We start from the raw sequence: 13,721 nt of genomic DNA on the forward strand, positions 1-13,721 counted from the left end.
CTGGATTTCAGAAAACGGGGTGTCAACTCCTATTTTCGATCTTAGATGTCTCTAGGAGCATGTCTGAAAGTTTTGTGTGTTTTGAAATGGCGGATTGGATGCTGCATATGTTCCAAGAACACAAGGGGAGGGGAGTAAGGGGAAAATGGGAGGGAGGGAAGAATGGGAGGATACAAGGGATGGGATAACCATTGAGATGTAACAAAAATAAATTAATTTTAAAAAGTAATTACAGTTGTTTAGAAAATAATCTGACTTTTTAGCAAACTATGAGGTGAAAGCATAAGAATCAAATAACTTTCCAGAAGCAGCCACATTTCTTTTGACTATTCTAAAAGCCTGCTTGGCTGCTTGTAACTTTGTGATTGGGAACATCTGGAAAATTGCAGAGCTGAAGCCAACCTATCCTGGGCCATCTATGGGTCCCTATGTAGGCATCTTTACTCACCTTGTCTGACCTAATATCCCCTCAGAGAAAACATTTAGAGCATATTCAGAGACCATTAGCTTATACCTGCCAAAAGGGAAGAATGTCATCAGACAGCATCTGAAACCTACAGCAAAATATCCCGTTATTTATATAACTTGCCTACCTGCTGTTCCCATCACTGGAAACATGTTTTCACAAATGAAACTCAACAACTTCAGACTTTGACTTGCATTTTTACGCAGAGATTTGCATATTTCATTCTTGCATTACCAGTGCATTTCCAAGCCCAGATGAATTTGAAAGCCCGGATCCCTCCTTTTGCTCAAAATACTTAATTAACCTTGGCTAACTAGTCATTATTGGCCCTCTCACTAGTTTCCCAAGATAAGATAGTGTTTTTCATAGTTCTAAAATGTATAAACTTAAAATCAAACATGATATAAAAGGGGATGTCAGTTCTACTTCTTAAAACAAGGCCACCAAGAAAAACTGCTGCACTTTTTACTGAACACTTTGACCAAATCCCCTGGGTTCTGTGGGTAATGAAATGGTTCACAGCCCATAGAACAATATGTAATTTAAAATATGAGGGGCTTAGATTAATCTCAGGTAATACAAATATAAAAACTCAAAACAAGAATTTGAATAAATATATCACTATGTTCTTAAAGATTTGCTTATTTGAATTTCTTATGACTGTTTTGCCAGAAGGTATGAATAAGTACCATGTATGTGCTTAATATCTGAGAAGGACAGAAGATGGCATAAGATACCTTGGAACTGGATATTAAGGATGGTTGTGAGCTTCCACATGGGTGTTGAGAAATGAATCTGGGTCTTCTGAAAGAGGATTCTCAACAGCAGAACCAACTGTCCAGACCTTCTTATTTAACCCTATTTCTGTGTTGTGTTTTTTTTTTTTTATCATATAATGAATGGAACTGATTGAGTCTTTGTTACTTATATTTTTAAAAGAGATAGACATGGATTAGACAAGCAAGATGGATCAGAGAATGGTCCTTGCTACACAAGCCTGACAGTCTGAGTTTGATTCTCAGAACACATGTAAAGCAAAGCATCTGAGGAGACATTCCACTGTGTAAGCTGTTCTCTAACCACCACACTCAGCCCATGGCAACATGCCCCACCCACAGACACAGTGGTAATAACATTATTTTAAAAAGAAGGCATCAGAAACAAGAGAAAAGACCTTTCTTAGCATTTGGTCGTCCCATACAGATTTTGGATTCCATCCATCAGAAATGTGAGGGGAAAATGATTTTATAAAATCCATCTAGCCTGTCTTGTTCTTCATACATGTGTGTGTGTGTTTGTGTGTGTGTGTGTGTGTGTATATATATATATATATATATATATATATATATATATATATATGATTAAGTGATTATTTATATTGGGTTACAGAGATTTACTTAATATGCAATAAGAGTATTAGACTAACTGAATAATTAGCTCAAAATACATGGGAGTATGGTATGCAAGTCACATTCAAGCTCATACCCCATCTGTTATGTGGACTCAGAACTCTTAACTTAGCAAAACTTTATAAATTATTAAATGGCACTTTATAATTTATTAAATAAGGATCTCTAGTGATTAAACAGTTGGCTAATCCTTAAATCTACATGCCAGTGACTTTCTGTGCAAACACCCTGGCTCCTGTGGATATGTGTACTGTCAGTAACTCTGCCTCCCTTCTATGACTTGCCACATTTGCTTCTACCTGCTCAACCCTAACAGCGTAAGATACACAGTAGTACCCAGGATGTTCTTTTATGATTTACTTCTTAATTTTCTGCAAATATCAATAAGCTTATTTCTGCCGATATGTTTGTTTCATTCATATTTTTTCTCAACTTCACAAATTGATTTTTCTCATTTTTAATTAGCTTAAATCTATAGGCATTTTATTTTCAAGCTGCTTCTGAGAACAGGGAAAAGGAATACTATGTTAAATATAAACTCCTTAAGCAAACCACAAGCCCTAACAACAGCCCTCCTCCTCCACACAAAGGCACTTACCACTGAGCAACTAGCACATATGTAATAGAAAATTGCATCTGAAACAGGTAGTTGAAGAAAACAAGAAAAATGGCAGCTGATACTATTTACAGCTTCTAGCTGTTATGTTTGAAGGCCGTAACATTGTACTTGCTATTTCTGGTAGTTAAGAATAGAAAGTTGACAAGATTGTCATTAGAAACTGGAAGAATGTGATGTTCAGTCATCAACTGGACAGAGCTTCAAAGATGTTAACAGTTTTCTCAGTCACTACACATAAAATCTAAATTACATCTGAGCAAGTGAACTCCCCACTCAGTGGAGAACAGAGGAAGTGCAGACGAGCCTGAATCTCAAGGGCAGAATGCAGAAAATATATCTAAAGCTATCACAGTCACGTAGAATGAGTCATTAGAAATTACAGAAAACAAAGCTTTGCAGCATAAAACTATAAAATGACTTAAGCTGTCCAGTCAGCTCAAATGGCACTTGTGTAGTTTTCCTGTACCATCTCTTTGTGCTTTTCCTCAGATCTTAGTGTGCTGAGTAAGGCCTCATTTAAACCATTGTCTGTGCCATCAACTCTTCATCCCTTGCTTTGTCTTCAGCCCCTCCCTCAAGTCTTAACCCTCATATCCTTTACTGATTTATCCTCTTTATTCTCTGCCTTCCACATTCCCGGGTAAGCTTTATGAAGTCGGTGCTCTTCTCTCCATATACAGCATTGGGTGGCATATAGAATGTGTGCTAATACAGAGTTGTTGGAGTAGTGAAAGAAACCATGACTGGCTCACAATGGCTATTGCTGTTGGAAGTAGGAGCTCAGAATCTATCAGTTATATTCTTTTCTCAGGGTTTATCTCAAAAAGAGGTGGAACATGTTTCCATCAGCGTACACCTCAGGCAAAATATAAGGTCTAGTCTGGGTTCAATCAACTGCCCATGTTGGGGTACTTCATGTCATTTGCTTATCAACCCTCATGGCATAAATAGCTGAATGGTATTTTCCTTAAAAAATGAATGATCTCTGCTAATACTTTAAAGTGGTGAGATCTTAATAAAGGTTCTATTTGTCTTCAGAATTGAAATGTCTGGTACAAAGTGTTAATATTTCTTGTGATAAAAATAATCACAGCTAACAAGTATGCTATCTTACAGGGGATATTTGCTCTCTCCTAAGCATACTGAAGTCTAGGCTCAGTCCGCATTTACTCTGACCCTCTGCCTGATTTCAGTAGGAATTTGAATCAGTTCAAAAAGAAATGAATGTTCTGGACAGGGTAACATACAAATGAGTTAATCAACTGCTGTCTGAAGAAATTCCCCATAGATTGGCAGCTTTTAACACAACAAACTCTTCTTATCTCACATGGTCTCTTGGGCCAAGGATTTAGAAACATCTGTGTCAATGGGTCTGGTTTTCTGATTCTTTTTGAAGCTGCATTAAGGCTGGTGATTTGTTCTTTAATCTACAGAGTTTCTGACCAGTCAAAGCTCCCACTTCCAAGACGGAGCACGGATTTTGCTGTGGGCTGAACATCTGTTTCTATCTGCTTGCTCTTCTCTGCAGGGTTTGTTGGGTATTCTTCTAACAGGTGGCCTGGCTTTGCCAAAGCTTGCGTTCCAAGAAAGAGGGCAAGCAGGAAGCCTCATACATTTATGTTTGTCTCAGAGTCATAAGTCAGCACTCTGTTTATTCAAAAGGAATCAGTGTATGTGGTGTGGTGTGGTGTGGTGTGTGTGTATGTGTGTGTGTGTGTGTGTGTGTGTGTGTGTCCGCATTTGCATTTTCTGTGTATGCACATGGAGGTTAGACGTCAATCTCAGGTATTACTCCTCAGGAGCTGTTCATCATATTTTTTGAAACATTATTTCTCACCATTGGGGGACCCGTCAAACAGATCAGGTTTGTTAGCCAGCAAGTGCCAAGAGTCTGTTTGTACCACTCCCCCACCCCCACCCCCAACCACACTCCCTAGCACTGGATTACAAGTTTAGGCCACTGAGCCACACATGTTACTTGGGTATTGAGAACTGTTTTGTTGTTGTTGTTGTTGTTATTGTTGTTGTTTTGTTTTTGTTTTGTTTTGTTTTGTTTTTTTGGTCGTGGTGCTTATATGACAAGGAGTTTAGCAATCGAGTCTTCCTCCCAGTCCTAACTTTTCACAAAGAGAAATGTGAAGTCATTGGTGAAAACGCTTGAAAACTTTGTCTAAATGTTGCTGCATGTCACATTGGTTTGCGGACCGGACAGATAATGGCTTTGTGTTGATTTGGGCAGTCTCAGATATTCATCACTTCCAATCTCTCTGCAGTTTATGTGTGCACATTATTGGAAGTTAAACTCAGATACCCCAGTGGTTACAGTTTACAAGGTTTGAAAACTTAAAATTGGTAAGAACTGTATGAAGACCGTTTTATCTCAGCTGGAGGAGAACCACTCTTAAATTTAGTTAAAAATAACTGTCAGTTATTTACTCTCTGTTACATACTGGGAGCTGGTGTGAGCTTGTATCCATGTGTCCCTTTGCAGCAAGACAGCGTCTTTGTTCTCAGGTTATGCAATTTCAGTACCACTGTGTGGAAATTCCTGTTTAAACATTCTAAGTAATGTAATCTGCTGGACCACAGTAAGGCAACTGTTTCAAGTTGTTGTTTTTTTTTCCTTCTCCCTACAGAATTCATCCTCAGCAGGTAGCGGTCCACACCATTGCTCTTTTCTTCCTCAAACTGTAAGAGTACAGACTCTGAGGAAGCAGGGGAGGCCTGCCCAGAATGTGAGACCAGAGCTTGCTGGGGAACTGAAAAATCCCCATGCCACTTCTGTTTAATTGTGGTCTTTACATTTGGGCACATAAGCTGGTAAGAGCAGTGAGTGTGCTCCTCAGAGATTTTTAGGGGGTCTCCTTCAACTTACTTAAGTCAAACCCTGCTGTTGGGGAGGAGCAGACACACACAGCCATTCTTTGTTAAGGGCCTTCAGTGTTTCCCAACTCCTGTTCTGAGAGGATCTACAGTGCTGACACAACCGAGGGTTTTTCAACCATCCAAACATTTCTTCCACACTGTAAGTGAACAAAACTACTATGCTCATTTTTGCCAAAATAGAGGACTTACTCCATTTTTTGAGATTGTATCCACAATATCAAGTTCTGTATGTTTTGCATTGGTTTCCTACTCACAAATGGATCAGTAGGGCCAGTAGAAGTGGAAGCTACTGAAGTCTTTAATTTATCAAAATGTCATCGCTTTTATAGTATAATACATGCTATTATATCATATATAGTGCATAATATTGGGGGAATAAAAGGTCAATTTTTGATGTGTTATGACATTTTTAACGTTTTTTCTCATTTGTTGATTGTCTAAATAATGTTTGATAATTTGGTTTGATTTTATAAGTTATGAAGCAATTAAACTTTGAACACGATGCAAATGATTATTCTGAGACTTTCCGATTTTCATATTTTTCACTTGAAGTTTAACATATGCAAAAGTACCCATGGAAGAACATGTTACTGTTGCTTTGACAATGCTGGGTCATATAAGTAACAGATCCATCATGTAGAAGGCAGTGGGTAGCACACACTTGCTAATATAGCCTTCGGGGTATAGATGCAGGAGGATCAAGGACCAAAAGTTATGGTGAGTTGGAGGCCAATCTTGGGTGAGACCTTGTCTCACAACACCAAGCAAACAAAAATTATCCTTAGGGACAATTGTTAAGTTTCAACCTTAAAGTGAGCCTTGGATACAGTTTGTGTTTATGTGTCTGTGTATATACAAGCGCAAGGGGGAATATATAGTATAGTTTTTTTTATCAACCTTGGAATCATTCATGAGTGTTTTGTATGTATATATGTGATGTGAGTATATCTGTGTATGTTCATCACATGATTGTATGTCTGTACATATGCAAGGAGAACAATGCCAACACTTTGCTGTGTGACACTGTGCACTGGGCACCCTGAATGAAGTAAATTCTTAGGAGATTAATCGAGAACAAGCAGTGGGCATTTCTGTCCTGTTTTTTTCCAGAAAGCATTGGATCTTGAAGAGTCACAAATAATCCACAGATTATTCACAATCAGAATGGACAAGAAAGTGATAGTGGGCCATCATCATGATCCAACAGGCTCACTGGGGGTTTGTCCTTGAATGCTCTGATTTGCCCTGCTGCCACTGTGTTGCTGCTTCTCCCTGCCATGAGGTCATCATATCCAGCACAATCCAAAAATCAGTGCAGTTAGCCTCAATAAAGTGAATCTTTGAAACCAAGAGCCAAAATAAGACCGTATTCCTTTATGATTGTTCTATTATTCATCATGTCAAAAGAACATTAAGCTTGACTAATAGCACATATGAATGGCGTAGAAGATCCCCCAACATGCCAGAAAATAAGAAATCAGTGATCCTTCACTTATAGGTATAAATACCTTTCCTGAGGAAAATTTTCGTTTTGAAAAATCTCAAGTTAAAGAAATAATTGAGGAAAAAAGGTGTCAATAAGTAAGCTAGAGAACAGAAAGAGCATCAGAAGAAAAGCCACTGAAAAGCTTGTTGGAGGTGTAAAGGTCCTTGTGTGCTCAGATCACTGCTGAAACCAGGAGCGTTAAAAACCCAGGGACGTTTCTCAGTGGAGGAGATCAAGTACCCATTTTCTTCCTCAGAAGGCTAGGAGTAGATTCTATTAATGTCTTGGTGAGTTGTTTCTATCTGTGGACACAGACCTCACCCACCTTCTGCTACAAAGGCAGACCTTACCCAAGTCATGCCGGATAATTATTCCAGACTCTTCCCTTCCTGGATCCATTCTTTTTTGGAGATATCATATACACTTTACTTCGTAGCTTGCTGATCTCTATGCTCTCTTGGTCAGGGACCACAGTATATTCTAGGACATCTTAGCTATATAACCCAATTACAGTTACGTGGACTATCTATGTAGTCACAGCTTAAGCTTTATTGTGTTCCTGGAATTGGAATGAAAGTTGCTCGGAGAACTTTTCCAAATTTCACTGTGTTTTAAGTTATGCCTACAATGAACTCCCTGGCATTAGTGACCAGGTTGATGAAATAAGTCTGGATTAGGTTTTCATTCTCATCCCTTCACAGGTCTACTTCCCTGCCTGCCTGGACACCTGCCCCTTAAATTGCCCCCTTAAAATCTCAGAATATAAAACTAGAGAAAGATGGTATCTTAATTTAACATTTTTTTAAAAATCAGCATGAATAGAAATTCATGTACACTGCCCGTAGTTTTTTTAAATATGTTTATATATTTAACAACACTCAGTGACAAGTGAAAACAATCTCCTTTTTGTCTTCTTTACAAGAAAGTGAGACACTGTTTGTTTTAAATAATGCAAATTTTCATCATGATCATTGAGCCTTTTAAGTGAGAGCTCTCATTATAGCATAACATAGTCTGACTCACTAGGTAGGTGGCACAGCACTTGCTGCTCTCAAACTCACTAGGTAGCCCAGGCTAGGCTTGAAGGCAGAGTCTTCCTCAGCCTTCTATGTGCTGGAGAAAAGACATATGCTATCACATCTATCCTTTTATAAATTCATTTTTAGGAGTGGAAATAGAGGGTAGCATAACATAGTGGCCTAGGAAATAAATTTTAAAATATTTCTCCATCAATAAGTTGTATCGTATCATTTGTACATGTTGTCATGAACAATAATTGCCAAAAGAGGCCAAAAAGAAACCTCCCCACACTTTATAATAGATTTATGGACAGGTGGAATGGCAGAAATACTATAGCAAGTAGAATTTCTATACTTTCAAGTCCCTGTTTGCTAGTTATACTAAGTAAGGTTAGTTTTAATACCAGCACTAAGTGCCTGATCTGGATGATCACAAAAGTGTGTTTTTGAAAGTTTAAAAAAAAATAATAAGGAAGAAAAGTCACAAAGATGTTCAGACTGCATGTGTCATTGATGCAAATGAAACAGCAACTTTGCTAGGATTTCAGTAGGTCATAATTAATCAACTCCTAGTCAATAAGATTCAGCCTCACTGCAGAAGCACTGCACTCACCCATGATGGTTAAGGCTGTAGCTTTTGTTAATTCTTCTTTCATTGACTCTATTACTTCTAAATTACCACCATCCAGGTTGCATCGGTTTATGGTTCCATTTCCAGAACTGATCCAATACAGCTTATTTTCAATGTAGTCTATCGACAGACCTGTAATTAAATGAAACAACTTAAACATAATAACAGTCAGTCAGATGGCAATTTTCACTTACCATCTCTTGATTAGAGGGAAAAATAGGTTGGAAATTCACATTTTGGTCTTGGAAAATAAGACTTGGCTAATGAGAAGCTAGATATAAGGTGTCTTAGGTGGCTGAGAGCATTAGACTTTTATAGGCAACTTCACAGTAGATACTGGTAACAGTAATGATGTTATTGAGAGGAATGGCGCCTCCGTTTTACAGGTAAGGAAACTAATACCCAGGAAACTAAGAGATCTGTGTGCTCTCTGCTGCCATGTCCCAAACAATCACAGTTCACACTGAATCAATGTCCCTGTGCATCTATGTAGGCCACCAAAGCCACTGTGCAGAAGCTTAGGGACACATATTTAAGTGTTGCAGCAAACGGTTCCTGCAATTGACCAAAAGAGTATAAATAAGACACAAACAGTTCCTTCAAAGCAAACAAACAACAGAAAGACGACCAAGGGGAAAGATAAAAAGAGAGAGAGAGAGAGAGAAGGTAGGAAGGATGACAGGAATTCAAATGCACTAAGAACGTGAGATTTAACTGTAACCATTCTTGACTCCGGTGAGTCAACAGCCAGGGTAGCACTAAGATATCAGTGCTGTTCCACTCACCAAGAACCACTGCTCACCTGCACGATATTTTATCTCTGGACTGTGTCTATTTCTGGGAGAATCAGGAGAGATTAAAAAAAAAAAAACAAAAAACCACAGTGCAAAAGATCAGGCATCATAGAGATATAGTTTTTATGTATTGTTTCCTATGGCCACATCAGATGATTTATTTTAACTACTAGTTAAGAAAACAACAACTACAACAACAACAACAACAATAATAAGAACTACTACTACTACTACTACTACTACTAACAATAATAATAATAATATGGTCAGGTGTTGGTGTTGAATGTCTTCACCAGGAAATTTGTTTAAGAGAATCAGCGTGGCCTTTCTATAGGCTCTATGCCAGTTGGATATGCCTTGTCCGGTAAAAATCAGATAACTCAACTGAATTTTTATAATTGGCAGCACTTGCCCCTTTCTTAGCTCTCTGTCGAATTCTATTAAGGTAGCACAAAGAATTAAATAAACACGCACATTTATAGAGAATCCTTTCTAAAATGAGCAGTTTGTCTATGTCCTCAAGGCTCTACTTTGCACCTGATGACAGCCAAGACACCAGAGAGCTGCATTTTTAGATGGCTGTTTCTGCCCTCAAGATCCCCCAGCAGGACTTAGTGTTGGCGTTTTGCCCTTGGTTGGAAGGAGAGAACTGTTACAATTACACACAGGAAAGCCACTGCTCAGCTTCCTAAGATGTAGTGTCTGAAGGCAGTACATCATATTTTGACCTCTTTATCTGTGTACTCATGGGACACATTTCTTTCAGGGCCATGTGCCAGAAAAAGCTATATATGGGAAATATAAAATTTTAACTGATCATATTTCTGTCTTGGCTTTGGCTGCAAAAAAAAAAAAAAAAAAAAAAATCAAGGAGTCAGATTTGTGAGCCTTCTCCACTAGTCGTAAAAGCGTTGCATCTACACTATTAGTTTTAGTCCAGCATTGATAGACAAATCTATTATATCCTTCACCTAGAATATTGAGATCAATACTCTTGCCTAGCTATACTTAGAGGATGTATTGTTTAAGTTGCCTTAATCTCCTTTTGGGAGAGAGGGTGAGCTTTCATGCTGAGTATGAGTGACTCCAAGTTAATCCACAATTACCAAACCACTTTCTCAGGCACTGCATCTTCTGCAGTCTCTCTTGTATGTGTTGTATGACATGGAAGTCAGCAGAAAATGAAATGACAGATGGGCTGTTGAACTCCAGGGTTTATTACTCAATCTCTGCTTCTGGGTAGTGTGTGTACACGGGAAAGGGGCTCTGTCACAATCAGTTGATTGTATGGAATGCAAAAAAAGATAATCTGTGAACAGAAAATGGATATTTAATTAAATGTATTATAAAAAGTATAAGATGCCTAAAAACTGACATATATACTTCTGAAAAAATTTGAACATATCATATTTTGTTAATATTTCAAAGGATAAATCATTCATCAGTGAAGCAGTAGCCATTTAACACAGTCACAAATTAGCCAATGGTGCTAAAATGTGAAAGCAACTGCCAAATGAGGAAGTGCTTACAATGCTTTCCTAGAATGTATGTAGAGGAGTGTAATTATGCTTCACTAGAAGGTATGCAGATTTGTTGACTTAAATTTAACATCTTCACAGATAAATACATCATATAGCTTGATTAAGGAAGCCACGCAAACACTTGCTTATCCAAAGATGTGTGATATTTATGTTTATGATTTTATTATAACAAAATGAGTAAAAATATTAAGAGACTCTGTTAAAAAGCACAAATTTTGTTATAATCTCCTTCTATAGAATACTCTCTAAGATCATGTAGGCCTGGTTATCAGAAAAGGAAACCTAAAGTAAGCAACACAGCAAGAGAAAGGAAGGAAAAAGTCATCACCGAAATTGAAAAATGTTAAGCAAACAACTTGCCTTTCTCTGTCACTCTTATTAATATAAAAGTCAAATTGATATCTGATTCTTGTGTTCCTTACTATATTCTAAATAAACTTTCTTCAAATATTTAAAACAAATTTCTAGGAGATATTAATTTTTTGAAAGAATATAATTTACCAAACTAATATAATATCTTACATAAAAGACATAATATATATATTTGTATATAAAAATAGCACAGTGCTTTTAAACAACATATTTATATATTTCCTTTATCATTAATAATGTTTTAAGTATTTTAACAATTATTACAGCATAATTCATTTTATGTGCTTTGTGTATTTTCATCTTTAAAGACACAAAAATAAATCTGTATCTAAGGAATCACAATTAAAATGTGAAAGTATTTAAGGGTATTTTTAATACTAAGACTTTGGAGAGATGTAAATTACTTAACATTGTCTATCACATGCCAAACATTACTTCAAAGTTCTCCTCCCTGATTGTAAGTTATCCTTATCTGTAACATTATTAAACAAAACAAAACAAAACAAAACAAAACAAAAAAAACCACCGAAACTCAGGTATCAACCAAAAAATCAAATTCGGGTGTCTAATTATTATCTCTTTAGCTCTGATACCATGGCTGATGACACTGTGGAGACAACACAAGCCTGACTGCTTGTCCACTGCATCTTCATGGATCACTCTGTACCTCCTGGGAAGACTTGTAATGTTAAGTTTAATGAATATAGTGGTGAAATCTAAGCATTCTTTCTGTTGAAAGACTGTTCTCTTACGTAATGAAAATAGCAGGCGCAAGTCTGCAGTGGTGTACCTAGATGAACTCATTTTCCCAAAGTCAGTTAGTAATAGCACAATGGGCATGGGATGTTGCTCGACTGCTCCTAAAGTGCTACTCACATGAGAACAAGAGCATGGGTCATCCTCAGCACCCATTTTAAAAAGCTAGGTGCTTTTTATCTTGTGGAGCATGCTTATAACCTCAAGGCTGGGAAAGTGAAGACAGCCAGATTGCTGCAGATTGCTGCTCATGGGCCAGCCAGTCAAGGGTAATTCATGAATTACAGGTTCCACTGAGAGAGAACCCTGTCTCAAAAGCATGGTGGCCAGATCTGGGAGGATAATACCCAGGTATAATATGCTCCACACTCACTCATGTGCACAAAATACACACATACACACACACACACACACACACATATGCACACACACAAGTGCATATACATGATGGTGCCTAGTTCATAGAACACTATAAATACAGGCCAGGTATTTGCTATAAGCATGTTTCCTTATACACATTTAAAGCTGAAACCTTGAACTCATGTCTCTTGTAATCACAGGGCCTAATTTTAATTATTATGGATAGATAACCTTTCTCAGCTATGCTGGAATCTACACAAAATCCCAGGTCTCAGGAATGTGAATAGGAGGATAATGTTCAAAACCAGCCTGGACCCCTCTCTCAAACACACGCAACACAACAAAACAAAGATCAGTCTGCATAATTGTGCATCATTTTCAACTATAAAGCAGAAACTTGACAACGTTGCACTATGAAAGGTGGTAAAAGGCACATTTGCATCTGGAGCACGCGTAACTCGCATGCCCAACAACGTGCAACAAGCAACAACAGAAGTATCAGATTCAACCGTCTAAGAAGTGATACAAAAGCACGGTAAAACTCAAACGGAAGACAATACACAGATGGCAAATGGGCACTCAAGAAGATGTTCAATACCATCAAAAATTCAAATTTAGATTACAATAGATACCGTTATCCATTGATCAGAATGGCTGAACTAAAAGTTACGGAGGAAGCTAACTGCTAATCACCAACAGGCTCCAGCTGGGAATGCGAAATGCTAGAACTGTGGGACACCAGTAGGAATAGCTGTAAAAGCCAAGTGCAGGGGTGAGCCGACGGCTCAGAGGCATGGGCTTTCGACCCACGAGAGTAAGACCAGGAATTACAATCCTCAGAACTCAGATAAAGCCCAGCAGACATGACTGATGCCAGCAATCCCAACACTGCCAAGACACCTTGTCTAATAAAGGAAGTGAAGCATGATCAAAGAAGACAGTGCAAACTTCAAACCCTCGCACACAAACACACATACACATGCACACACACATTCACTCACACACAAGCACACATTCACCTGAGTGCACAAAAGTGCTCATACACATACAAACATACTACACACATACACACAAAAAGGAACAAATACCTAAAACCTAAGTATATTCTCAGCAAAAGACTCAACGAGTGGACACCTGGGAATCCAGACTAGAAAAATAACAAAACTTCACAAACAAATAACTTGCAGTTGAATATGGATAGTGGTTAAATCATAACTTCCAGAACTGTAAACACTGCCGTTACGCTAGGGTCACGGACAAAACAAGAGCAAACTGTTGTTGCAAATAAGACAGTATCAGAGAGTCTACAGAAAGAAATCTGCCAGAAAATCCAAACTCAAAAGCTTACACCACCACACTACAGAGCATCAGTTCTACATGGG

General features: G+C 38.0%; 1 protein-coding gene across 5 annotated transcripts in view; it reads right to left on the bottom strand.

The window, feature by feature from the left end:
• Positions 1 to 13,721, bottom strand: part of LRP1B (LDL receptor related protein 1B) — a 1,938,012-nt gene that overhangs the window by 557,290 nt on the left and 1,367,001 nt on the right. For all 5 annotated transcript variants that reach the window (XM_084800259.1, XM_084800256.1, XM_084800258.1 and 2 more), the window contains one exon: positions 8,499 to 8,648. In XM_084800259.1, the coding sequence (XP_084656385.1) occupies positions 8,499 to 8,648 (150 nt within the window). The remainder of the gene's footprint in view (positions 1 to 8,498; positions 8,649 to 13,721) is intronic.

This window comes from Acomys minous (genome assembly GCF_964271855.1).
Source record: "Acomys minous genome assembly, chromosome: 10".
NCBI classification, from domain to species: Eukaryota; Metazoa; Chordata; class Mammalia; order Rodentia; family Muridae; genus Acomys; species Acomys minous.